Source organism: Apteryx mantelli, chromosome 26 (assembly GCF_036417845.1).
Source record: "Apteryx mantelli isolate bAptMan1 chromosome 26, bAptMan1.hap1, whole genome shotgun sequence".
In the NCBI taxonomy this organism is placed as follows: Eukaryota; Metazoa; Chordata; class Aves; order Apterygiformes; family Apterygidae; genus Apteryx; species Apteryx mantelli.
Genome location: NC_090003.1, coordinates 3,224,355 through 3,251,930, shown reverse-complemented (window position 1 = coordinate 3,251,930; position 27,576 = coordinate 3,224,355). Strand labels below are relative to the sequence as shown.

Sequence of the window (27,576 nt, the reverse complement as noted above, 5' to 3'; positions counted from 1 at the left end):
GTAGGGCTAGCGTGCGTGCCTGTGTGTATGTTTATGTATGTGTTTGCGTGTGTGGTGTGTGTCTTTACTGACAGTTATACACAAGTATACTGTGTGTTACGCCTTGCAAGTAATATTTAAATCAAACAAGAATACTGTGTTCCTCTATTATCTTCGTTCATTAGGAAAGAGGTGACAAATCTTTAAAAGAAATTTTGTAAATTTGTGCAATATGTGGTAGTTAAAGGAATATTTATTACTTGGTAGTAGTTCTCTGGTGTCCTGAGAGAGTTTTATGTCACAATTCCAGATTCCTATAGATGATCTTCCTCCAAATATTCAGTTGAGGCTGTTATAATTTCAGTGGATTTTTTTTTTTCATATAATGCTAAAAAAAGTCTCAGATTTAACCCAATAATTTTTTGGCTGGGTCAGATTTAACACCTAAACAACCTACAACTGAATTTCAGAATAAGCTTTGGTAACGTGAGAGATGCAGACACTCATTTACTTTATTAATATTATTTCTTAGAAGTTAATGTTAGGGTAAATCCCTATTGAATAAATCAGACATTTCCCCCAAAAGTTTGCACATGAAAAGGACTCTTAAGGGGCTATTTTTAAAGTGCAAGACTGTCCAATCATTATATTTTAAGGGCTGCTTTTACTGCTATTTGCTGCAAGTGAATAATTTTCCATACTATATATTACTATAACAAATGCAGAGCATTTTCTGAAATGTTTCTTTCACAAGCCTCTACATCAAATCCAAAAGCAGTTTACAGAGGTGAAATTAATAACTTATGTATGTTAAACATATGCATGCTGGCATTTGGGGAAGAGGGAAGAGTTGGCTAACAGTTCAATGTCTGCTTTATTCTCATCTCTTACCCTAGTCTTTGTCAGTATATACAGGAAAAAATGGGGAGCATCTAATTTTTTTTATTACTATTATTTTTAATAACTTCCTTGCATACTAAATGAAGATAGGTCTCAAAGCAATTGTTTTCCCTAATGGAAAAAGTCTGTAGGAAGACTGCAGCCCTCAACTTCCAAGCTTGATAGCTGCTGCATAAAATGGAAAATTACTTTTTCCCCCAGCTAATTAAAAGACATTTTCTAGGGAAGAAGAGCTCCCTTCAATTTCATGTTTTACTTCTATTTTTTTAATATAAGTTCTCTTTCAAGATCTCATGATCTTGTTTGTATATCTGAAATTCATTGTAAGGCTAAGGTAGAGATGAAATTTTGCACAGTATAATACGCCAGCTTTAGAACTATGGAAATATTTTTCAAACATAGCTTTCTGGTTGGGATTACATTCTTTCATTTCCTTGTTCCTGCTGTGATTGCTTTTGATGTCTTAGGAGCAAGAGTTAATCTGTTAAGCACCATTTTGACCCATTCATTTTCCCAGTAAGAAGAAGGGAATTGCTGCACCACAACAGGGAGAAAACAAGATGGTTGGTGAAGCCACAGGAATGAAAGACATCAGAAGGCAAGCCGATACTGGTATGTGCCAGGTTTGTTTTTGATAAGCTTTGTCCCATGGCAAGTTCAGCTTCATGGGAACCTGAGGCTTTGGAGAAGTGTTGGTGGAGAAGGTTCTGCTGTTTTATCTTTACTTGTAGTCCTGCTAACATGGAGGACCAGGATCAGAGTGACTTGTGGACAATTGAGTTCCAAGCTGGGTGAAATGGTTAGCTTCATGTACTTGCTAGCTCTTGTGTAGTCTGGCCTGCGCTCCCAGCCTGTAAAACAGTTTCTCTGCTTCAATCCAGGCTGGAATCTGAAGTATGAGAAGAAAGGGATATCTGCTGTAAGCAGAAAAAGAGCCAAGAGTCTGGACTGAGATTAGGAGATGCATTAAATTTAGCTACAAATTATGAGCGAGGAGAAGAGGGGGCAAAATAGGGGGATTATGTTCCTCCCTTTTCTCCCCTTGCTACCAGTTGGTATTCTTGCTGGTCATAGGAACAGCAAGAGGCTGAAGAGAGGCAAGTGGATGTCTCGGCATCAGGCAAACACTCCTTTAAAAGACAAGACAAATGTTGTGGTTGGTTATTCAGTGTGTACGGTGTGTAACTTTCTGCTTGATGTTTATTACCGGCCAATCCCCTACATTGTGACAGCTCTTTGGGAAATGAGCTCAGGAACACGTTGTTCTCCCTGGGGCTCCCTGCTGCCATCTCCTGAAATGCAGTTGTGTACCTTGCAGCAATGTTGGTTTTGAAAGGGAAAGATCTTGCTGAGTCTTTCTGGTATAAAACTTTAAATATGAGATAGCAACTGAGACAGATTAATGCTGGAGCTAATGGGCTTTATGTAATTCTTATCCCAAACATTAGCTCACGTTTCCTGTCTGACCTACAGAAAAGAGGGTTGCTTTTTCTTTCCATTAAATGGGCTCTACTAGTTGCAATTTCTCTGCAGTATTTAGGCTTGGTATAAGCACAGGCTTTTCATGAAATTGAAACTGATAAGTGTTCCTAGGAATGTTCCTGCTTAGTAGGGTGTTAAAATACCTTGGAAAAAAACTCTGATCCAACAGTCAGCCATGGAGTAAAATCTGTGTTTTTGCTTGCACGTATGAAGTGGAATGTGTACTAACTTGGGTACTTGCATAACCCTTTATTGAGTGTTCACAGTTGGAAATTTTTTAACCTCATGAGAAGTGTTAGATAAGTACAAGTAACTTTTACACGCATTATTCTGTACTGAGGTACAAACTGATGGGATGGGCTGGGTCCCCCAGGGAGTTGATCCATAGCAGTGCTGGGAACTGAAGCTAACCTCAGGGTGGCAGTCTGACAGCTAGGCTGATTAATTATCAGATCATTTGTAGGAACAGATGTCTTGAATTCCATTGCAGATTTTGCTGTCCAGTTGTGAGAGCTCTGGATTCAAAAAAAAAATTTACTAGACTTTTTTTTTTTAACAGTGTATTTTCCCCCACTGCCCAAACTGAGAGAAATGTATACAGTATTGTAACATTACAAAAGAAAAATAAACTGAAACCTTAGTCTTTGTTTCTAGCAACATAAAGAAAGGAACAGGTTAGCTAACTGTTTCAGGCCAAGACTTAAAAGAGCAGTTCTGTTTCTCAAGCTTTTACATCACAGCCTGCTGTGATGCAGAGCACCCTTCTGCTTTGAACCGGATTCTTTCAGGATGTCTGTCTGGACCCTCCTGAAAATGTTTAATTGTTTATGCAGTCTTAGCCATCATTTTAAAGTGAATACAATTTTACTTTTTTGGTCTGTATACTTATTTTCGGTTGGTCTCTAAATGAAGCAGGTCCTTCTCCTGGATCAATCTCCTAGTTTAGAAGAATTTCTGTTGTTTCCTTAAAACACAAAAGAGACTGCTTTGTTCTCCCTACTTCTTGCTTTCTGGTTAACCCTTAGGAAGTGCTTTGTAACAAAATTGGCCACTTCCACTTTCTTACTTTTTTATGCATGCTGTCACTTAAATTTTTCCTGGCAGATAGTATTCTAATCCAGCTGGGAGACCGGTATTTGAGTTGGCAGCTGGTCTTATGAGCACGGCTTTTTGTGTAATTGGATTTTCATGGAAAATCATTCTTGTAAATGTGCCATTATTCTGGGCAATGTAAGGACATGAGTCTGCAAGGAGCACAAGCCCCTCTGCCTGTTCTTATGCTTTGTAAAATCTAGGGATTATACCCCATTTTCATATCACTGCCATGGTGCAACCAAGTAGAGCTATATTTGTAGTGTTTTCTTTTGCATGAATCTAGGATACTCTGAGTCAGTGCAAATAGCTATTGGAATAGCTTCCATCTGTGTACACAAGAGACTTACTTCAAGTGCAACTGGGTGACTGTGGCTAAAACTGGAGCAAACTCTTAATGCAGACAGCGCCAGGAGATTCTTCCCATCTTTCAAAATAATTTTAAATTTTCCTCTTTTTGCAGTTGAAGAAAGGTAGATGTGTCCATGCCTTCCCAATATCTGCTTTCTAATCCTTGCATGAAAATGAATTGTCCTTGTGTTATAGTCTAAAGCAGAACAATGAGATTTGCAGTCTCTGCACAAAAGAACACAGTCGTAGCCCTCAGAGGAGATGGCTGGCTTCTCTCTCTTGCTTGGAAGGGCATTCAGAGGCATTGGAGGTGCTCTGCACTGAGTACTCCATTGTTAAATCAAGTGAAAGAAATTCCAAGACTCTCCCAGGGAGCTCTGTAGAATGGAAAGCTCATAGCATGGTCAAGAGATTGCTTTTCTGGAAACATTGTTAATATCTGCAGCAGCCTGTGAAGTATAGGGCTGGTCTTACTACACCAGCGCTTGGAAGACTGGGTCCTCAGGCCTGTTTAGATAAGGAAAATTTCTTGCAGTACAGCTTGCAACATTGAAGTGCCAATGGGCTGCACATACCATCAGGTTGCAGGTGGACATTGGTACTCCAGGTACAAGAACTGATCTGCTTATCTAGGGCTGATAAAATATACTGAGCAGCTCTGCCTAGCTTTTGATCTCCTTATAAGTTGTTTTGTCCAGAGAGCTCTGAGCAGTTACTTAATCAAAATTGTACTAAGAATGAAGTGGTCGTGTTATTACTTCTTGTTGCCTAGAGAACAGCAGCCTCTTCTGTGTCTGATAAAAGGGCTACTTAGAGATTCCTTAGTTGGAAGAATAAAGTTGACTCAGTGAATGATTAGATCTTACCTGGCTCATGAGCTTAAAATCTGTGAATTGAACAGCTATTTGGTATCTTCTCCAACCACAGGATTGCTGAGATCCTTTGTCCTGGGCTTCTTAGTCCCCCTCTTCTCTTTGCCAAGTCCTTGCTCTCCTGGATTCAGTTGAGCTAACTTACTGCACAAACTTATACACACAATCCCTCTCCCTGCATCCTGGCTTCCTACAGAGGAAAACCATTGAATGGACTCTCTCTATAATAAAACTGCCACTAGTGCCTTTAGATTTAGATTTCTCTTATGCTAACAGTTGTTTTACAAATATCTGTAAGCACTCCTTGAAGAATTTGCATTACTTTCAGTTGAGTACAAAAGCCTGTGTTATTTTCACTGTTTCTTCCCTTTGAGAAAATGTTGGTATGACAGACAGGTATTCTCCAGTTTTCCTCAAGAAGCTTACTTCTTGGAGCTTTTCCTACCATGTGCACATCTTTGTTTTGCTGTGGCATTTTTTAAGTGAACTGAGTGCTGCTGAAAGCAATTGATTTACAAACCAGGAGATTGGAGTTATCTTAAGGGTCAAGCCTCAAACCATCTGACTCTGTACAAGGGGTTATTTCATTTGGCCTCAGTGGAATTTTTGGAATAGTGCTTTGTATGAGAAGGGGCTGCCTGATCTCAGAGATTTAAGTGCGTTCTTTCGGTATGAAGCAGGTAGACTTCACATTTGGAGGAGGTTAGTAATGCAAAGGCTTGTAAGCTGGTTTCTTTTGACCACTAAATTATGCTTTCACCATAGCATAGCCTCAGGTTCTGTGGTTCACTTAGTCTATCATCTCTCCAGGGAAATAATTGATGTAAATTTTAGCAGGAGGAGCACTTGTACTAGGACTAAGGTTCACCATTTTCTTTTCAGTCTCCAAACCCTTAAGTTGAGGATCTGTTGATTTAAGAAAACAATTCTGGCATACAGACTGTTCCTCCACAAAGTCTGAGTTCAGTTTTGTCTTGCTCGTTTACAGTGACAATACACTACTGTAAGGTCTCTGCAGCCCTAAGATGCTTATCAGCTGAAAAATCTGCTGCAAATAAAATAGCTTATTCTTTATATTCTCCTCATGCCTAGTGGGTGGGATAAAGACCTATTACCTTGCATTTTCTCCATTCTATTTACCCTCTTAACAAGAGGATGAAGTTGTTAGCCACTGTGTCTAACTTTTTCCATCTGAATTCCTGTCTTCAATGTTAAATAGCACTCTCTTTGCAAAGTCTTCCTCTGTTCAGGAAAGAATGTTGTTTCTTTTCTTCTGGTACAAATTGTCTTGCTCCTAGGAATTTGTTGCTCCTTGGCTTTGTCAAGACTGTTTGTTTATAATTTACTTTTCCATTGAGATTTTCAGGCTTTAAGTGGCATTTCCCCCTGCAGGCCAGGATTTCCTGGTGGGTTTAGAACACTTACCTTTGTTCCCTTCCCTGTGCTTCTTTCATAGTCCAATGCAGAAGTGTCTCTTTGAACCAAAGTTTCTAAAGCACTTCCTTTGAAAGTCTGGCCAATACTTGCCATTTTGCAGTCTGAGTGAGATTGAGGGAGTGGAGAGAGGGAGATAGCTTGTCCAAAGGCAGGGGCAGGGAAAGAGCCCATCTCTCCTTTGATTTTGTTTCCACTAGCCCATGCTGCTTCCATGATTTCAGGAGGATTGGTCTATGCACAAATGGTTTACAAATGATAAATGTTGCCCACCAAAGGGCAATAAAAGAAATATCCCCACAACCCAGGGGAACAAGTCTTAGTCCCTTTTGGAAACACTTTATTCATTTGTGTCTTGAGAAAATTTGCCCTTCATTTCATTCTTGCAATTCTACTCACTGCATGGCCATGACCAACTGCTGAGCTTCTGACTGGGGTCAAGACCATGTCTCTTTGGTAACGTGAGGTCAGGCTAGCACAGATGCTTCTGTGAGCTGCAGCTCCAAATTGACACTTTAAGCAAAATATTCCATTTTCCTTGCCAGCTGGAGCAAGCCCTTGTTTTCAGCTCATTTGGTATTCAGCAAACCATGGATTTTTCTAGGAATACCGGTAGATGCTGATTGCAAAGGGCTGCTTGATAGTAAGAGGGAGAGTGCTTGGGCAATAAAGAACATTCTCACTCTCCCACTCCTTGGAGGATGTTGCTCCCTGCTACAGCAGATACAATCCTTTCTAGTGCATGACCCACTGAAAAAGGGTAAGTTTTAACTGCTATTCCTGCAAGAACCAGGCAGGAATGCTTTTTTCAAATTGTGAGATGAAGGGATGAATATATAAGGGTGCTTTTTTGAATAATAGCTAGCTATATGAGGACTTGCTAATTCTTTTCACATGGGCCTCCAAGGAACCAAAATGCAGTAAGTCACATTCAGCTGTGTGCGCTCCCCATCCCCTGTCTATGGCCCAGACTTGGACTGGCACCCTAGAAAGGAAGTATTGCCCTGAGCCATTGGAAACAATATGATAGGTCCTTCCTCTTTCTCTGTCCTCCCCACTCCCTGATGTAGACCTCCCAGAGCAGGACAGGGGAAGCTAATGAGAGCAGTTTGTTGCAATGCTGAGTGATATGTACTTATTCTGGGAATAAACAGGAAGTGCTTTGCTTTCATGAGGAATGAGATTCATTTTGGATAGTCAGACACTGTAGGTCTAGCACTAATGGTTGTTCTCCATGTAGCCCCTCTTAGCATGAGTATGGATATGTTGTAAGAGATTGCTCTGGAGTCTTCTGTGGGGCTGGAATGAAGCAGTGCCAGTGTGCTTGCTGGCCTGCTGCTGCACCAGAGCTAACTTTCCTCTTAAAAGCGCCAAATGTAGCAGAGAGATCCATTTGGAAATAGCACTGAAAGTAACATTTAATGATGTAACAACACTGAATAAAGGGGAGGAGGGAAATAATCCATGGAATCCAAGAATAATCCATGGAAATAAGAAAGTGGTTATTTTATGAGCTAAAACTTACCCTTAGGAATGCAGTCATGTACTGTGTATTATATTGCAACCATGCTTAAAAACTAAGCATCACAGCAAGTAAGGTTGAAAAGAAGAAAGAGACTGAGGTGATCTAACAAGGGAAGTGTATTGTGTTGTGCAAACGATCCAATCCTTTATGCTCTACAGTCTTTAGTTAACCACTGTAGGTTTTATGAAACATTCATTCCCTTCTGACAGCTGTTTAGAGACTGCTTTTTCATGCGACATTTATTGTATGCAGAGATCTTAGGATATGCATCCCTGATTCTTTGCTTAGAAAAACCTAGCTCCCTACAAAGGAGACCCAAGGCCTGGTCACTGCTGCTAATGGCAGGAAGACAAACCAAAGTCAGTTCTGTCCCCTGCCTTCCTCCCCTATTCCTCATTACACCATATGGCTTCCCTCAAACTGTAATGTGTTCCATTGCATTTAGACACTGTGCGGAACTGAAGCCAGGAATGTTTTTCTCTCCAAATATAGTCAGACCGATGATTCTAGCCTGTAGTCCAAACCAAATATCCGGACTCAAGAACCTAAAGCCTCCAATATTCTTCAGAGTTCTGAAGTTGCAACACTTCTCTGCACTTGTATAAAAGCAGTCCTTTCAGGGGCTCAGACTGCCTGATAAAACACAGAAAATATTTTAAACTATTGGAAGAGCCAGAAATAAAACTTCAGAGTTTTGACTACTCTCTTGCCCTTGGCACTAGGCAACACAGGCTCCCAGAAAGGAGTCTTGGGAGTTATCTGAAGCATCTGAAAGGGGCTTAAATTCTGGCAAGTGCTATGAATCTGAGGCCAATGAGAGCTGCATCTGAGAGGCCTTTGAGCACAAGTATCTTTTGGGAAAGCCATGACATTCTTAACCCTGGGCAGGTGACAGGGATAAAATGTCAATGGGTATGCACTCTGGTCTTAATAATCCTTAAAATATCTACGGAATAGAGTTGTGCTTGAAATTTAACGAGCACACTATTAACAGACTAAGTAGATCACCTGAACTTTTTCTTCTTTACCAGCAGCTACACCTGAGGATTACTGCCAGAGCTTGGGCACCAAAGAATCCACATGTGCAATGGCTTTCTCAGAAGCATTGTCAGTCCACACATGATTAAGTTTATGCGTTTCTCTCAACTCCACAAGCTTCATCCGTAGATTTTGAATACCTCAGCCTAAGAGCTTTCCTTATCTGACTCTGCAGCAACAATGTGAAATTTGTCTTGGCCTTACTGCTGAGCTGGTTTCTGATGAAATATTTGGCTTAAATTTTAAAAGTTTCAAAAGCATTCTGCAGCCAATGGCTTAGTGAAGTTGCACACACATGCACTGAATTTTTATGTGGATGGGCACAGTGCACTGCCTGTGGATGGGGGAAAAAGGAACTACCTGCTTTCCAAGAACCCTGTTCTGTCGCTTCTGATCTATCAAGACATAACTCAAGCCTTTACCAAAGCTCTAGATCCTAATTTTTTGGGGGTGGGGGGGGAGTGGGATCTGAGCTGAGATGTATATTTCACAAAAACTTTTGCTTCCTTTACATTGAGATAAAGGAAACTCAGGTTCCTCAGGCTATGTGGTTGTGAGAGTTCTCAATTCATGTTTTAAATTCAGGTCCCTGGAGTCATCTTCAGAAACAGTAAGGCACTAGCTGGGTACTTTGGAAGACCTTTAGGTTCCTGCTCTGCAAGATTTCATGCCTGATCTCAAGCAAGTCTCTTATCCTACACAGTGCTATGCGTCTCAACCTGTAAGATGCAGGTAATAGCACTGCTATACCTTTGAGGATGATGTGAGGATAAATGCTCTGAGAGACTGTGAGATGCTCAGACACTCTGGTAAAGAGGAGAGGGTGTCCATATCAGTGCATAAGATAACAGTTAAAATCTTTTTTTAGACACTGATGACTTTTAGAAGCTTTGTGAAGGGCAGATGCACTTAGTGTTGTTATGCAGTTGCACAGCTGAAACTTAATGTTCTTCCAGCAGTGCATTTGCTGGCAGTTTTCTTTTATGCCAGTACTATTTTAGTGGAAAAGAGCTCTTGGCCAAAGTTTTCGATCCCCATTCCAAGGCAGGTTTTTATTTCAAGACTCCCCATCTTTCTGCGAATGCGTTCTTGTCTACAGACTGACAGCAACTTTTTCAAGTGACTTAAGACATTGCTAAGTGTAACAATGGATTGTTTGCTTGGTTCTCACTTTATACTGTCGTCTACAGCTTAAACCACAAATGGAGGTGGGTTTGCTAGTCTTCAGGCTCTGAACAAAGCAGTTGTTCAGAGTGCTTGTGCCTCATGTTTCATTCTGCCAACTGTGTTACTGGGGAAGGAGGCCTAACTGTCCATAGGAAGTTGCTGCTAACAGCTGAGATGAGCTACTATCTCAAACTACTGTAGCTGACTGGTTTGGTCTGTAGGAGTTAGAGCCCTGTCTCCTTACTTCCTGCTCTTCCTCTTCCTCCAAGTTTCAGTTTCCCCTTGTAATTCTACCCATAGTTTCCTTCCATGTTACCCCTTATTCCGTTTCCTCTGGTATCACTGAACAATTTCTGCTGCACTTTGTCCTGTCTCTGTAGGAAGCACAGTGTTTCTGCTGGGGGAGCTTGGTGAAAATTGAAAAAGAAGAATGTTTGTGAAATTATATACAGACTCTTTGGTCTTATTTTGAGCTGTTTAAAAGCTCCAGGCAAGCTTCAGTCTGATATGCAGGAAACTTCCAAAGTGTCATAAACTTCATTATGAACTAGGGAAAAAAAAATTCAAGTGAGTCCATTTTTCATTATTTGAGGTGCAAGAAGTTTCTGATTTTTGAAGGCTTCAAGTATCAGTTAGGAATGTTTCATACTAACTGGTAACAGAGCTAACCCCTCTTTGTTATTTGCTTGTGAAATTAGGGGATTGCACAGAGTTCCCTTTTCTCTGTCTGGTCAGAGCTGTTTAGCTTAGGGCACCCCAGCTCAACAGCACTGGGATCCACAGAATCACAGAATGGTTGAGGTTGGAAGGGACCTCTGGAGATCATCTAGTCCAACCTCCACTGCTCAAGCAGGGTCACCTAGAGCACGTTGCACAGGATTGCGTCCAGGCGGCTTTTGAATATCTCCAGAGAAGGAGACTCTGCAACCTCTCTGGGCAACCTGTTCCAGTGCTCTGTCACCCTCACAGTGAAAAAGTATTTCCTCATGTTCAGATGGAACTGTCTGTGTTTCAGTTTGTGCCTGTTACCTCGCGTCCTGTCACTGGGCACCACTGAAAAGAGTCTGGCTTCATCCTCTTGACACCCTCCCTTCAGATACTTGTACACATTGATAAGATCTCCTCTCAGCCTTCCCTTCTCCAGGCTGAACAGGCCCAGCTCTCTGTCTTTCCTCATAAGAGAGATGCTCCAGTCCCCTAATCATCCAGCGCTCAGCAGCCAGACAGAAAAGTCCAGCCAGTTCTGAAGACCTCAGAATTTCTGTGCAAGATTTTTAAAAAGCCCTGAATGACTTCAAGTCCACAGCTGGAGATGCCTAATTGCTTAAGCTAAGCTGACCACTTTCCTTCTCCAAATCAATCTTTTTGGGGTGCTCAAGCTGAGGTACCCAAAATCAGCATGGTTCTCAAAATTCTTGTTTGTCTTTCTCAGGATGATAACCCTGTACTGGGTAGCCCCCAAGTACACATGGAATTTGCAGGAGTCGCTAGCCAAGTTTCATGGAGGAGGGAGCTGATTTTTACTTTTATCTGAGCTTGTAAATTCCCTGACTAGAATCTCCTGAACAGGGAAGCCCTGCCTGTTCTAGCACAGCATCTCATTTTTCATTCTGCTCCTGAAGACAGCCTCTGACAAATGACAGCTCTTCAAGCATTAAGCATCCCTACATGAAGCGTTCCAAGGGCATGATGCTGGCTTCTGGATTCCTTTTTTTGCCCCCTCCTCCAACTTTTTCATTACATAAAGCTGACAACTGCAGATTTGTCCTCTGTTGATATACAGCCAGTTAAAGAAAGGAGTCATGTCCATCCCAGCTTGTTTCACTTTGCTGTTTTTTTTCCGCCAGCCCAAATTTCAGCTCCAGTAATATGATACCACTTGGCAGAGGTTAAGAGAATCTTTGGCGCATTGGAAGAGGCTTAATGTAAATTCTACTTTTTTTTTTTTAAAGAAGCTTTTTGAAACTCTAGCGTTTCAGCACAACTTTGACAGTAACTGCAGGACTCCTCACAAATGCTCCAGATGCAACTGTGAGCAAAAGGATTATCAATGCGTTCTGTGAAGTGAATGTCTTAGCATCTCTCATCTCTCTCTAAAAAGCATTAAAGAACGATATGGATCCAATAGAACAATTTTCTGCAAACAGAAAGAAGAGCTTCCTCTCAGCTGACAAGAAAAAAAACAATAGTTATAGATCTATTGTGGGATTTTTATGCATATTCCCTGTGGTGGCTTTGTTGGCTATTATAGGAGACCCAGCTGGAGCTGCAGCTCAGAAAAGTCAGGTAGGGGAAGGATATAATTCTTAGAGGCTTGGAAAGGGAGTGGGGTTATCAAGTGTGCGTGTGTGTGTATGCTTTTTAGAAGACTGGTGAACTTGGGGAGGAATCTAAACAATTTGAAAATAACCGTTAAGGCAACAAGATCTATTTGTGTCTTATCTGAGTCCCTTTTTGTAAATGAGCCTAAAGGAAATGAAGTGTCTAAGTAGAACCAGGTCATTAGAGATGAGTCTGTAGCTTGCAGACAACTAAATGGTGAAGGTACAAAAGCTTTGGACTGTTTTGCTTCAGAGTGTTAGCTATCCTCCTGAGTAACTCTGCTTTCCTAGACTAGTATGATGTGGCATGCAAATATTCTGGTTTCCTTAGCAGCTGAGCTTCCCTAGGAACTCCAGAGGCAGGGTTCTTGGTGCAAGATCCAAAATGAGAGTTAATGCTGGACCTACAGAAACTATTAGCTGATGTTATATCTATTTCAAGGTCCATCCATTAGCAAGATATGCTGGCACAAACTGGTATTCAGGGGGAACTAGAGCAAGACTCTGGGACTCCCAGAAGCTGATCTTAATTTTACTGCTATGTTAAACTGTAAAAAATAATCTTCTCTAAATCCTTGCAAACTCTCCTGTTGTTTGTGTTTATGATGATCGTGGCAATAGCATCCTTGGTCTACATCATGTGCTCAGGCCTCTTATTAAATTGGGTCTAAGTCATAGAGTTATGTTACTGTGTAGTTTGAGAGATGAACTGCATGACTAGGGGAGAGAGAGAGAGAGAGAGAGAGAGAGAGAAGAAAGAGCTACAGTCATTACAACTCAACAGTCATTACAACTCAATGGAGTAAATTAATGGAGGCCAAACAGACAGGCATGCTGACTGCACGGGGTGAATATTGTAAACAGGGATGATGACAGATATCTGCCTTTGTGCTACTTTGCATATATTGGTCTCTATTGCAATAATTAGAGTTGAAACAAATGTCCTTCTCCTAATACGTCCCAAACTTTGTGAATATTAAAGACCCTACCCACAGCCAAGTGGGCTTCCTCCTGGGAGTGGCTGACCTTTTCTCCAGTTCTTAAATATTCTCGCAGTCTTGGCTATTGGGTCTTTACCATCTAGACAGATTCTTTAATCCAAATTATACTGCATATTTTTTATCTAGATCATTCTCATTTCAGTCAGAACCTTAAATCTGAGCTCTAATGTATATGTGGTGCCCAACTGCTCTTCAACTCATTTTAAAACATGTTCTTAATTAAAAGCATCCTGTTGCACCAGTCATAGGCAGAACAAGGTCTACAGAAGAATGGAGACTGAGCAGGATGTTTGAGCAAGACAGCTCAGTCCTCTGACCTAGTGATTGGATCAGACACAGGTTTCAGTGATTTCTGTTGGGCCTGAGTCACCCTTACTTTGTTTTATATTTTGAGGATAAGCTCACTGGGGACACTTAATTTTCCCCTTTGCTTGTTCAGTACCTATGACATTAGGGTTTTAAGCTCAATGGCAACAAAAAAGACAATTGTTTTTCTCTGTAGGGACTACAGGAGTTTTCCTTGTAGAGGGAGAAGTCAGCAGGCTTTTTCTGTCTATCTCATTTTCCTTTCCTGATACCCAAGAGACTTTAAGAAGAGCTTCAGGATTTCACCCTGTACTGGTGTAATTTAATGGCCCAGTGGCAGAGGAGGCAGAATGGACAGAGTGCCCATTACTCAGCCTGTGCAGCTCATGGCTCTGTATGTTATCATAAACTGGAAATGACAGAGGTTGGGCTGTGAATTATAGAGGCCAGAAAGTAAATGTACTGCCTGTCCTGCCAGCTTTGTTAAGAAGCAGGAGCATCTATCATAAGGATAGACAGCTACCTAAAGGTGTTAATATCTTATGCCACCTTATCATAAGTTATCAGGTCTCCTGTGTCAGAGCCCATAGACTGACTGAGAATTCACAGTCCTAACAATTCTAGGCTATTCCTGACCAAGGCCAGAATGAATCTGTGATCAGCCCCAATACTGACAAGGGATCACAATGGAAACACAAAGGCAAAATATAGGCAGATAGGATTTGCCTAATTCTACCCTCCTCAGATGAACTGCAAAAAAAGGAAAATAACTTCTTATCCTGTATGTATGAACTAATCTTCTCCAGGCTCCTTTTACAACTACAAGAGATCATTTATACTTCACAGGCTAGCTGATCCTCCACCATGTCAGTGCTGGTCAAAAGGATGGGAAATTTTCCTTTTGTATCAAGAGAAAATGGCATTCTCAGAGTAGAATCAGAGGTAAAAGCCACTGGAGTTGAAGGGAGAGAGACAAAAGTCAGTGTACTCGCATCACACGAGCCTTTGGGAAGAAGGGGCTAGGCCTTGAACGGTGAAGGCATCAAAAAGTATAGGTTCCTAAGCCAGATTCCTTAGTACACCGAAGTAAGGGGCAAACTTTAAAAGGGAAAGGTGACCCTGTGTGTACTTTCAAGAGCAAATCAGCATCTGAAGCCTCCCAGAAATATGATCAAACTGCCTGCCAAAAGCTTATAGATGTGGAGTGGCACACATCAGTTTTGCAGCTGAGAAGATAAAACAGTGGCTAACATTTCTCTGTCTCATAGGTGAAGCTGCATGGCCTTTGAATTCCTTACATTGAAAGGATCTAGTGATTTCAAAGTATTGGTCAAACCCATAGCTGAGCTGAAAGAAAGACTGAAAGGCTATCTTCCCAGAAAAGAAAGATACTGAGGTTAGAACAAGGTAGAAGCTCGTATGCCTCACGGACAAGAGCAAAAGAGAGTGGTTTCCTGTTAGGATAGAGTCTCTGTCTTTTATGAGCCATGACTAGCTGTGGTCATGGAGAGATGCTAGTGATTTAAGCAGTTGTTCCTTCTGGCTTTTAGTACTTTCTTGCCATTGACTCACTGTGAGAGCAGGGATATGCTGTTTTGCCTCTCAGAGCCTCAGCTCTTCTGTAAGTAAAATGAAGACAGCCCTCACCTTCTGTAGAATGGGCTGTGAGGCTTAACTCATTCTGGTGCAGTTTTAGTAACATTGCCACTATACATATCACTTATTAAGTGTCTTGATGCCTCTGGAGCAAAGATGACCCAGGGACATTCAATGTCTTAGTTCTGACAAGGTGGGGCAGAGCAGATAGGCAAGAGCTTCCAGAGAACCACATTGGGTGCCAAGCTTTTATCTCCACTACTCAGGTCTAAAATGCTTTTGTAGTTTGATGTCATGGAATTTGATGTCTTTTACTGTACGACTGCTTTAAGTGCACTCCTGGGTTTCCAGGGCTCCAATTTACTTTGAAGGCATTTCAGATCCATAATCCAGCTTTATAAAGAGCTCTCAGCACAAAGGGATGCCTGTTTGCCTCATGTGTCCAGTATTTCATTTTTTTTCTGTGGTGAGGCTGGAGAGCAATAGCAAAGTGGAAAGGAAATGAGAACTTTCCAGGAAGAGCTGCAGCACTCACTGTGGCCAGAAGCCTGTTGAGGCCTCATTTCTCTGCTCCATCTGTGCTGCACTCCAAGAGGAGAGAGGAGTGACTGCACTGCCCTATTCTGGAATTTTGTGGCAGTTCAAGGGAGCCTACCGCACAGATCCTCTGTGATCCAGCATTGCGGAGTGCTGCTCCCTTCCTTTCCTTGCATGTCTGATCTAAGTAATGCTGCAAGAACTCCTTGCAGTTACCCCCTCTTTCCTTCCCTCTTGGTTTCGTTCAGTACCCTCAGAGCAGGCATGCTTTGTAAAATACTGACCAGCTGATGTCTCCTGGACACCCACAAGGGAGTACCAGTTGTGCTCCCCAGCCTTCGAATGTCCCATACCTGGTAGGGTGGTGTGGGTTTGGGGTTTTTTTTGTTTGTTTGTTTTTGTTTTAAAACAATGTTCAATCCTGCAGTCTCTCCCATCTCTTAACCTCCTGTTTTGTCTTTTAAGGAAGATGCTGCATCACCTGGTCTTTATGGAGTGAGTGCCTCTGCTTTGCACAGTCCAACTTTCCCACCTTGGCCTCCAGCACGGAGAAAACGATACACAATCACACCAGGGCGCTTGAAATGGGACCACTTCAACCTGACATACAAGTATGGACATGCCTTAGCCTAAGAGTTGACTCTAAGTGACTTTGGGGTCTGAGGTTTATCTGCTATGGATGTGGGTATGAGTCATATGGATATTGCTAGTCTGGTTGTCAGTGAGTGGCTAGCTGAGACTCTAAATGGACTCTCGGATGTTTTTCTGCAAATGCTACACCTATGACTTCAGCTGTGGGTCCTGTGCAGTAGCCTCACTGCATTAGAAGCTAGTAGCACATTGTATGCTGAGACTACTGATGGCAAAACTCTAGTTGCTCAGGGATAGATTCAGGCTTCACACAGACAGGCTTCCCACAGCTGGGGGGTTCCATCAGAGGGTAGTGAATTGAATACCAGCTCTGTCATGCTGGTACTTTAAAAAGAGGTCCATATGAACCTAAATCATCATTAAGGGAAATTGCTGTTGAAAGGTTCCATGATTTCAGGGTGATAGAGCTCTGTTAGTCATGAATGCTTTTAGGAATCTTTTTCTTTCTGTTGCTTTAAGGAAAGGATGCCAACTCTCAGATTACTAACGAACAGTGAAAAGCCCTTGGCAATTCTAGGATGAGTGAATCTGGATGAGCCTCACTAGGATGAGTTAACCCTAATATTTATAGATCTTTTTGCCCATGAAAGTGGCTGTCCAGAATGCTGATTTCCAACTGCCTATACCACTCCCCTCCCCCCCCACAAAAAATAGCAGCATTTCCACAGTACTATACAGTAGTGTATACGTAAATGTGCAATGCTAGTACTACTTTCCACAAGCAGGCTGTTCAGAGCCAAATTTGATGGAGTCCAATGGGATTTTCACATTGAACTGTTTCTCATTGCTGTCAGGCTCTACTGCTACAGCTGTCATAAGGCAGTGTCAAACCCTGTTGGTGCTTAGCCTTACAGCAGCACTCTTTCTAATGTCAACAATGCTGAACAGCCCCTGAAACTCTCCAGTGCAATGGGCTATGGTGGCAGCATCCTGGAAAGAGGCTTCATTGGAAAACTATTTAAATGCAGATTGCTGAATATTTTTCAGGAGAGCTAGGGTTAGTCCAGGCAGAACAAGGCCCAGGTACTCTCCCTGGAACCAGCTTCATTAGATGAGCACTGCCAGATGGAATCAGACTGTCCTGGTAAACCCCAGGCTGGCAGGAGTCTGGTAAATCTCAGGCTGTTAGGAGCCCTGGAGTTTGCCTGAAGAGAAGTCTGTTGTTCACCACCTGGCTGAGAGCACTACATGCCTTCCTGGGAACACAGGAGCCAAATCAGTGTTTGTTCAATTTGTTGCATGCTAACAAAGTTCCTTTTAATATGACCACATAACTCCATTCTTTCCTGACTTGAAAGTACAACAAACCCCAAACTGACCTCTCAAAGGAGCAGCAACCACTAACTGTTAAACAGCAGTAGCTTGAATGGCATGTCATATTGGATTTCTGGAAACACTTAAAAGTGTGCCTCTGGCAGCAGGAATGTGTTGCAGCTTCTACTTTGCAGTGGGGTGAGGATATCATTATGGAGCTGTGAGGGTCTTTCTCGCACTCCAACTCTGGGAAGCTGACCCAGACTGTGGCTGAAACGGATGGGAAAGTTTTCTTACACCAACAAACAGGAAAGGAAGGTATTTAGAGCTATGTGTGCAGTGGGTTAGCTTGAGGCAGTGGAGGGTGAGGGTAAGGTAGGAAAGGCGGGGGGGGGGGGAATGGACAGCAGCAGTTGCTTCTGTCTGAGCACTCTGTTCTAATCCCTTTCTCCTCCACAGAAGCAGGAGGTGGAGAGTATCTCAAGATCACTAAACGCAGGCTGATGCTGCCTGCCCCCCATCTGGCCCTGCAGTTGCCTCTATTCTCTAGGTAGCAGTTCTACCATCAGTCACACAAATGTCTCACTGTAACTGTCACCTGTTTCATATGTGCACTGTGTTGTGGTTGTTGCCTTGTCCATTGGATGATACTTCAATGCTGACCAGTAAATCTACGCTTCCTGGTGGACCAGGGGTTAGTTCTTCCTGTAAGCCCAGATAAAGTATCAGTGGGTGGCATGAACCTGCCTCCTTCACACTGAGCAGAGAACATACCTCTCTTTACACTCATCCCAAGCAGGCTAAGCTTCCTAACAGTCTTAATTGTCCAGGTTTCTACTCATTAACAACCTGACTTAATATGAAACCTCCTGCTCCCTTTAGGATGTGTTGGGATGAAGGGAGAACATAAAGAGCATAGTTTTCTTTCTTTTTTTTTTTTTTAAAAAAAAAAGAAATTTCAATGATCTAGCTGTATATCTCCATGATACAAACAGTGGTTCTGCCATCCTACACCAGTGGTTTTCTTACAGTGCAGCTGTATCTATGCCTGTGGCCTAACAAAAAAACCCTTAGTTTCTCTCCCAAGTGATGAGACTCTTCAAGGTGGTTTTTATTTGTTTTACTGTCAAACATTTGATACCTTTCAGAACCCTCTTTCAAAAGCTCTGCCGGAGAGTATTATAATTCAGTGTTTGCGCACTGAATTATATTACATATATTGCATGTATCCTGAGTGATGTGAAAAGGAATTACCTAGTCTACTGCTGGAGAAAAATGTTGTACAACAGACTGAGGAGAAGTTAGGAGAAAAGTGCTTTTCCAAGAGAACCATGTCTAAAATTATGTTCTTGAAGTAGGAGAAAAGCTGTAGTCCAGAACCATGGGATTGTAAAGAACATCAGTAATATTTTAGTCCTTGTGGGGATTTTAGTAAATATTCCTCATTATCTAATCCAAGCTACCTTTGTTTGGAACCTATTAGAGCGAAAGGAAAGACTTCACTGTCTGCTGCAGCCTTCAGCTAATGCTTGGGGAGGGAATAGTATCTTCCTAAAGTTCTTCTGTGTCCCTACAGAATCCTGTCCTTCCCAAGAAACCTCATAAATGCAAGTGACACACGCAAGGGACTAGCAGCTGCGTTCCGAATGTGGAGTGAAGTTTCACCGTTCAGCTTCAGAGAAGTGCCACGCCACATAGCTAGCGATTTGAAAATAGGTAAGAGCGCATGGGGTCCTGCACTTACAGGATGCTGTTCTGTATGCCAGTTCTACAAGGGACTGCGTTTCAGTGTATGAACCAGGAGTTCAGAGGCAGGAGATATTCTTCCTTTGCTGTGCAGGCTCAGCAGGGACTATTGGACAAGGATCTGGCCATCATCTGTCTTTAGTCAGGTACAGAAACTACTTTTAGTTTCTCTGAGGTTAATAGCAGACTGAATCTTGCATTTGAGAAACTTTAGATGTTTGTGAATTAATCCTCAAAACCTGCCACTGGGACAGGATTATCCCCATTCCACAGATGGGGAAACTGAATATTGAAAGGTGAAGTGACTTGCCCAAGGTCATACAGAGCTGGAGAAAGAGCAGGTGATAAGATGTGATAACTTGTTTTGGCTTTAGTCTGCCTTCTGTTGATCCCATTGAAACACCACTTTTTCTCTCTTCTCCCTTTCCTTCTGCCCCTGTACCACTATGCAGGCTTACTGGTTACTTCATGATTCTCTCAGGCCTAGAAAAACATTAGTGCTGAGGTGTTATCTGTTCAGTCTCAACCCCAGTTGTAAATTCTTCTTGTGAAGAAATAATTACTGTGAGAAATAATTACTTCCTGTGCAGCTTGCAGCAATATTGAGACAACCAGCAGATTTTCCATTGTTTCGCAACATGTTCTTCACGCTACTCTTGCATGACGCCTCTTACAAGCATGTGATATGCCTTCCCAGGGGCCTGTCTTGCTGCCACATGTGAACTCCAGGTGGCCTTATTCCAGTGGGCGTAGGGTGCATTGTGTTGCTACCCGCCCTAGCACAAGGATGGAAAACCTATGTCTCTAAAGATGTCTTTTCATCTATATTTAAAATGATAGTACATAATACATCTTAGGGTTATAGTCTCACTGCCCAAATCCTCTTAAAAAAAAAAAAAGTTTCCATGTGATGTTGCAAAAAGAGCTCAGCATTCCTTTGTGACAAGTAGACTCATCTGTGTCTGTTAGAGACAGCTCTAAAGCCAGGGTCACCACAGGGCTGAGTCAAGTTTGCATCACTTAGCCCTCATTCGTGACAACTGCTTTGCATTTATTTTTCCTTTTGTATCGCTGTAGACTGGAAAACACATGGGACACCACAGAGAGAGATTTATTAGTAAACCACAAGTTTACAGATGTCTGTGTTCTGGATGGGCTTACCCTGCTAGGTACACTAAATTCACTTCCTTTTTCACAGGCTTCTACTCTATCAATCACACAGACTGTTTGGAATCTCTCATTCACCACTGCTTTGATGGAACAACAGGCGAACTTGCCCATGCCTTCTTTCCACCCAATGGGGAAATCCATTTTGATGACCATGAATACTGGATATTGGGGAATACCCGGTTCAGCTGGAAAAAAGGTAACATGTTTCGGGGAGCACATAATGCCTGTAGGATTTAGATTTTTTGTCCTTTTTCTGGCTTACCTAGTATTGGAAAGAGACAACAGAAACAGCTGCAATTTTTCTGCAGTTTTAGAGTTTTGCTGGTCTTGCTATAATGTGACTGAACTGCTATTAGGGACTGTTTGGTGGCAGTTCCAGCTGTTTCTGAATAATTCAGTGGACTCCAGCCATGTACTTAATGATTAGGTCTGGCTTTGGCCCAAGCAGCTGTATCTCTGGGAAGGACCATGTTATGTTACTTTGACGTGCTGGCATGGCTGTTTATATTTTAGTTTTCCTGTGTCAGTAGTCCATTTCAGGTTTGTGGGTACCTAAAAAATGTCCGTGTTACTTACGGCTTGGGGATTGTTTTTTGTTGTTGTTTTTTAAGCAATGTTAAAACTAACCTTAAATTAAAAGCAGATGGTCCCTGACTAACTAGCAAACTCAGTTCATATTATATGACCAACCTGTTTTTTTTTTTTTTTAAAGTAGTATATTTTGCTTTCCACCAAATAGAGAAGTGGAGAGGTTCAGAATGGCCTTGAAGGACCTCTCCCATCCCTCTTGCTTCCCAAAGCAGAGCAACAAATAAGAACATGAGACAAAGGCCAGGGAAGGCTGATTTTTAAAGCAAGAATGTCAGTGTATATTAAGAAAAGAACTGGTCAGTTTATATTTTGTAAAATATTCAGCTTTGAAAAAATACCCATTTCCATCAAACTTCTAAATGGCTGCTAACTATCAATGGTAGTGTGTGTCAGTAATAAGGAAAATCAGACAGCTGTAGTTCATCAATGCAGTATGGTAACAAACTTATGCCAGCAAACCAGTGTTATCAGGGAGCAATATATTTCCCTAGCCTGTGTTATTTTGCAGGCAGCTGCTGAAACAAGCATGGACATTTGCAAAAGTTGATTCTTAAGTGAGGTTTTACTAAGACTGTGGCAAAAATCAGAGACCTGACTGCCAGTTCTGCCACTGACTCTCTCTCATGGTGCTTTAACTCCACTCTTTCACATGGAGATAATTATGCACAGATTTGCATATCATTCAGCTACCTTTGTGAAATAGCAGTAGCACTTCTGACTTCAGAAGGCCATTGTGAGGCTGTGATTATTAATCCTTGTAAAACATTGACTGCTTCTCTTCCCAAAAGCATAAAGAAGGATGGGAACAAAGTAAACTGCAATTAATTATTGTTCTTCCAAATCACGTCAGTGCAATTTAGCAAAAAAAAAATCTTTGACATGAGCCAAAAAAAGTCTACCCACTAGGGATTCCTGTTTAATGTACTGATAAATTAAGCCCATGTGCAAGCTATCCCCTTCAGATGCTTTCTTTCTATAAGCAGTTGAGTTTGATACAGGAATCGTGTGAGCTTTGCATAGCCTGTGATTATGCAAGGTATCGGGGTAGGTGTCACCAATAGCACTCCTTGCGAGTCATCCTTCCATTAAAATCCATCTCTGCTGGAAGCAGGCTTTAAGATGCTGCTGGGAACCTTCAGTTAAATCCTATAGGCTGTGGGGAATGCAGAGGTCAATTGGACGTGCTCTCAGAGCGGAATATTCCAGCTAGCAATCTCATTCCCAAACACCCATTTCCAGTTACAGGCCAGAGCTGTGGGGAAAAAAGTAGGAGAAAGTTGCCAGGACATAAGTATTATGCAGTGCACTTGCACTTGTTTCACAGCAGTGTTCCTGCAGTCTGGCAGAGTTGCTGTGTGCACTGCTGTTTGAAATTAAAAGCACGTGTAAATAATTGGCTTGTCTGTTTGCCCCCAAGCAGCTACAGAGGAGATGAAACTGGGTCAACCTTTGATAAGACCATACCTCCCTAGTGCTAAAATATTTCCTCTGTTTTTTCACCAGGGTTAGCAAATGTACTTCACCATGCAATGTCAGCTGTTTTTCCATTTTTCTTCCAGGTGTTTGGCTTACAGATCTGGTACACGTAGCAGCTCATGAAATAGGACATGCCCTAGGACTTATGCACTCCCTGAACCCCGGTGCCCTCATGCACATCAATGCCACTTTGACTGGGAAAAAGACCATCTCTCAAGATGAAGTCTGGGGAATTCACAGACTTTATGGTAAGGAAGGCAGAGAATCGGGTTGTGCTTTGGGGTTCTCTGTATAAAGAATGTTTGACTAAAGTGTCAGGCAGATCCTCATGAGCTCTCATGGTATTAGTTCCTCATCTTGTGACAGCACTAAGCTGTAAACTCATAAGAGGTAGCAAGGAGGAATCTTATTCCTTTTAATGCAAAGTGAGGGTAAAAGCAGGTGTGGCAGCAGTCTGTTTCCAGCACTACTAGCTTCAAATGAGATGCACAGGAGGCCAATGTAAAAGGATAAGATACCATACACTAAATGGTTTATAGAATTCATGCTCCCACCTTGCCAGATTGCACTTATGAGAGACACTTAACTGACCCACTGAAACCTGAAGTTCTCAGACTGCTCTAAGCAGCTACAGCAGAGGCACAAGCACAGCAACCACCTCTGAGTGTGGACTCCTTAGGCCTCATTTTTGTACAATGGCTCTTCCAAGAATAAAAAGCTTATTTTAGACATGGAGGGCCCTGACTTGTTTGTATATATCTGCTAACTTCAGGTGCATGCAGGGAAGGGATGGGCTCACATGCAGAGGAAGAGAGAGCGCAAACAGCTGTAAATCATTCTCTGACTGGACTAGGATGTGTTAATACAAGGCAAAGCTCTCCACAGACCAAAACAGGGTGTGGCAAGAATCTCTCAAGCTCAGAAACAATTGCCTACCACTCCTGAAACACCATCTCTTGTAGGATTTAGAAAAGGCAACTTTATTCCATCACTGGTGCAACTCCACGAAAGGACCTGAATATCTAGCCCACTGTTCATATGAAACTGGCACCCTGCTCTATTTATTGTACACCTGTCCCAACTCTGCCATTTACATTGAACAATCTGATGAGGGCAAGACATCAATTCATTTCTCAGTCTACCCCAATCCCCCTAACACCTTGTCTCTTTCTGTTTCAGGATGTAAAGACAGATTATTTATGTGCCCATCATGGGCACGAAAAGGCTTTTGTGAAAAACGCAGGAAGTTGATGAAAAAGCACTGTCCATCCACCTGTGACTTCTGCTATGGTATCCTACTTTTCTTCTGGGATTTTGGTGGGGTTTGCACAGAGGGAGGAGGTAATGTTAAGCAGTATTTGCTGTAGGAATAGACATGATCTTAATTCTGCACTAGAGATCAGAAGATGTGACTAGCCCCACCCAGCTCTGATGAGAAGCATAGCATACATCTGAGACAAGACTGAGCCTCAGAAATAAGACTCAGTTTTTATGTATAAATATTTGTGGACTAGAACATTAAACTGTCCCATTCTTCTCTAGTTTAACGAAACCAATGTTGAGGAATTTCTGAAAAAAAACAACTACTCCATGTGCCTCAGACCACTTCCCTTTCGGACTGCTGAACTGAGGAAGTGAGATGCTGAAGTGTTAAATTTGGAGATAAGAGATGCAGTACAGTACCTGATGCAGTGATGGGATAGGAACAAAGCGAATGAAATCTCAGGCACAGCTGGACTTGAGCTGCTCTGGAGAGAAGGAAATAAGAAAAACATGTTAATCATCTCATCTAGGCCCTCATTTCTGTGAATCCAGATAAGGGGCTAATATGGGATCAAGGTCAAGCTACTGCAGATGTGGAATTAAGCTTCAGATAAATACCTACTGACCTTAAGAAGATGCACCATCTTAGTAGTATCTCTTGCCAGTAGAGAGGTATTTTTTAGTCCAGACTAATGTTAAAGGACAGTTAGTTAAAAACATTTGTATTCTCTGGGATTGTTCATATATTGAACTTCTACCCCTCCAAGTATATGAAACATGGGCAAGTTGCTTTTTATCCATCCTTGAGTTTATATGACACAAGTGTTATCTTTGCATATAAACAATGTCAAATGTTCAGCCAGAATTGCTGAGTAAAACACATTTTTTAATTAATCCTTTTAAGGTTCCTGGGGTGATTGATAATGTAATTCTGTGACAGCATTTGGGGATGACTAAGGCTTGATGATGAAATCTGCTAACTTTTGCCATTTTGTTCTCTCAACTCTGGTGGACAGAATTCCCATTTCCAGCAATCCCCTCTACTTTGCCCCCACCAAGGACAAAAACCAAGACTGTTTCTGAAGGCAGAAATGTCACCTTCCGCTGTGGACAGAAGATCATTCATAAAAAAGGCAAAGTTTAGTAAGTTCTCTGTCATTTATTCCAATCCTTTAGGACACTTAGCAGCTTACATACCAAAAAGAAGAAAGAATGAGGAAGCATGACAAAACAAAGTGTATGTAAGAACGCAGTTTACTTTCTGGAGCATGTGACTGTCCTTTATTTGGCACTCAGTAGGAAGAGGGGTGATGAAGAGCTTGCTAGCTGTGACATATGGGATGGAAGAAAGGAGTGTGCAAATATTGTTTATAACATTGCAAAGCATTTAGTCTGAAAACAGAGCTATCAGAAATGAACAAGCTGAACTGAAAAGGATAAAATCCAGTTCACACACAAAGCATACGGATAATTCTTATCATTTGGTCAAATTCCCTGGCCTGTATTCTGCAAAAGACTGCAGTCTTAAATTTACCCATTCAATTAATAATTTGTTAGCTCTTATTAATGTATGAGCATGTAATTTCTGGATGTGTCTAAAGTTGATAGATGTAAGTGCACAAGTCCATGGGTCAGTTTGGCCTGAGGGCCCAAATTCCCATTGACTTTCAGTAAGTTTCAAGCTCCAACTGTTAAACTTAAGAGTTTAACAAAATAAGCTAAGGTTTTCTGTACGCTTTAAGTAGATGATAGTGGTTATAACAGGGTACTATCCACTCTATGCTGCATTAGACTTGGCTCAAGCAAAATTTACTGGGACAGAGAAGGACCACTAACATATATTGCTTTATATTGGATGTTTCATAGTTTAATTTCTGTTATTTTTCTTACGACAGCTGGTATAAAGATAAGGAGCTTCTGGAATACTCATATCCAGGTTACTTGTCCTTAAATGATGATCACATGAGCATCATTGCAAATGCAATTAATGAAGGAACTTACACTTGTATAGTAAAGAAAAAAGAAAGAATCTTGACCACTTATTCCTGGAGGATCAGACTGAGGCACTAACCAGGGCCCTGGAATGAGAGCTTCAATTATTGCTAGTCCTGTTTCAAATTCAAAAATTTTCTTTATCATTTTATATTTAATCTGCAGCAGTGCAATCAAACTTTTAAATCAGCTGCTTCCATAGCTTGGGCAAAAGAGACTGGGACTTTATTTCTGGAAAAAAACCTTTTTCAAATTACTTTTAATGGTTAAGAATTTATCAAGCATGTCCTGTACAGACAGATAATTAAAAAATAATACTAATAAAAAAAAATTCAAGGGTCAGATTTTGCAGTTAAATGACCCACGTCACTGCAGACCGCTGAAAAACAAGAACAAAACCCCTCACTGGATAAATGGATCAACAGATTGATGGCTCAACTATGCTGCAATGGAATCAGAGGTATTGTGGAAGAAAAATGACCAGTTAATACTCAGTAAGTGTTCTGCTGTCATTTTTTTTTTAGATCCTGATGAGTATCATTAAAAGGGCTTTAAAAATGTGTGTATATATATATTACTCTTTCTTTTACTTGATGGAAGGAGGATGTAAGGCCACAATAAGTCTTTTCTAATTACTCCCTTCCATATTTCAACATGTTCAGTTACTTAAGTAGCCACAGAACATCTTTTTTCCCCTGCTTTCCTGTCATATGCATTTATTACTTGTGTCATCTTAGCACAATATACTATTTACCTTCATCTGCAGCTCCTCATAACTTATCCTTTAGGTGTCTGATCAGTAAGCCTCTGGACTTCTTCTGTAGAGATGAGATCATTTCTATCACTATCCCCACCACCACCCCGAGATGAGGTAAATATGCCATGTCAGACAAGAAAATGGCAGTAGTATTAGTGGGCAAAATCAAGTGCACTTAAACGTCTGTATCAGTGGAGCACTCATTTGCACAGTCAGCATCCCCTGACAGTCATTTAATGAGAAGTACTCAAAAGAAAGGTAGAACGATTTATCCTTAAGTCCTTTTCAGTTTGCATAATGCCACTTCGCTGTAATGGAACTAAGCTACTTTAGCACTAGTTGAACATCTGCCTCAGAAACTAGCCTAGACAAGCCTTAGTATGTCATTGCAGAACCTGTAAACTCATTTGGATAGTGATAGATGCACCCCTGCTTTCAGACTATGTCTTCCATTGACTCAAGAGATAGAAAGGGCATCATCAGTGCAAGTGGAGGTTTTGGCCCAGATGATGTTTCATTCAGTCCAGTTTTTAAGTGACTCAAGAATTGAGCTTTCCACTGCCTCTCTTGGCCGTACCATAGTCAAACAGATCTTGCCATTAAGACATCTTTTCCCAATATTAAAGCAGCCTAAATTAGCCTTTGCTCAGTTTCATCCCTTTTTAGTTGTCCTCTTAACCTCTTGCAATGCGTTTCTCCCTACTTACAAACACCAACAAAACTGCTAAGCATCTCACAATGCAGTAAGAGACAGCAGTCTAGGACAGCAAAATTGCAAGGGAAAAGAGAGAAACTAACAACAACAGTGTTTTGCTGGTACAGTTGCAATGGTGGTAGTTTTACTGGCAGACATTTAGCACAAACTCTGCCCATCTTCATTTAACAGACCAGAGCTATACCACATCGATCTGAGCAGCTCCTCCCAAGGCAGCTCTATCTTTGGGATTTGGAGAAGAGAAACAAGAACAATCAGCTGATCATCATAGCTGTCAATAACTATCACAAGAGGATGTCAACACTTCAGCTGCAAGGAGGGTTAATCTCTGGGCAGAACCGAAGTCCTACATCTCATCTC

At 41.6% G+C, this 27,576-nt stretch overlaps 1 protein-coding gene across 3 annotated transcripts; it reads left to right on the top strand.

Annotated features, from left to right (window-relative positions):
* The first annotated feature begins 1,400 nt into the window (after positions 1-1,400).
* Positions 1,401-26,304, top strand: MMP23B (matrix metallopeptidase 23B). Of its 3 annotated transcripts, none has more exons than XM_067311078.1 (8): positions 1,401-1,491; positions 16,071-16,212; positions 19,083-19,222; positions 20,451-20,618; positions 22,573-22,737; positions 23,669-23,779; positions 24,769-24,895; positions 25,648-26,304. In XM_067311078.1, exons 1-8 carry the CDS (start codon positions 1,440-1,442, stop codon positions 25,820-25,822), a joined length of 1,080 nt encoding a protein of 359 aa, XP_067167179.1. In that variant the 5' UTR covers positions 1,401-1,439; the 3' UTR covers positions 25,823-26,304. The 3 variants fall into 3 exon arrangements, with proteins under 3 accessions (XP_067167179.1, XP_067167177.1, XP_067167178.1); XM_067311076.1 differs by lacking the exon at positions 1,401-1,491 and adding an exon at positions 11,818-12,126 and having other exon boundaries at positions 16,067-16,212; XM_067311077.1 differs by lacking the exon at positions 1,401-1,491 and adding an exon at positions 11,970-12,126.
* The last annotated feature ends 1,272 nt before the right edge of the window (positions 26,305-27,576 follow it).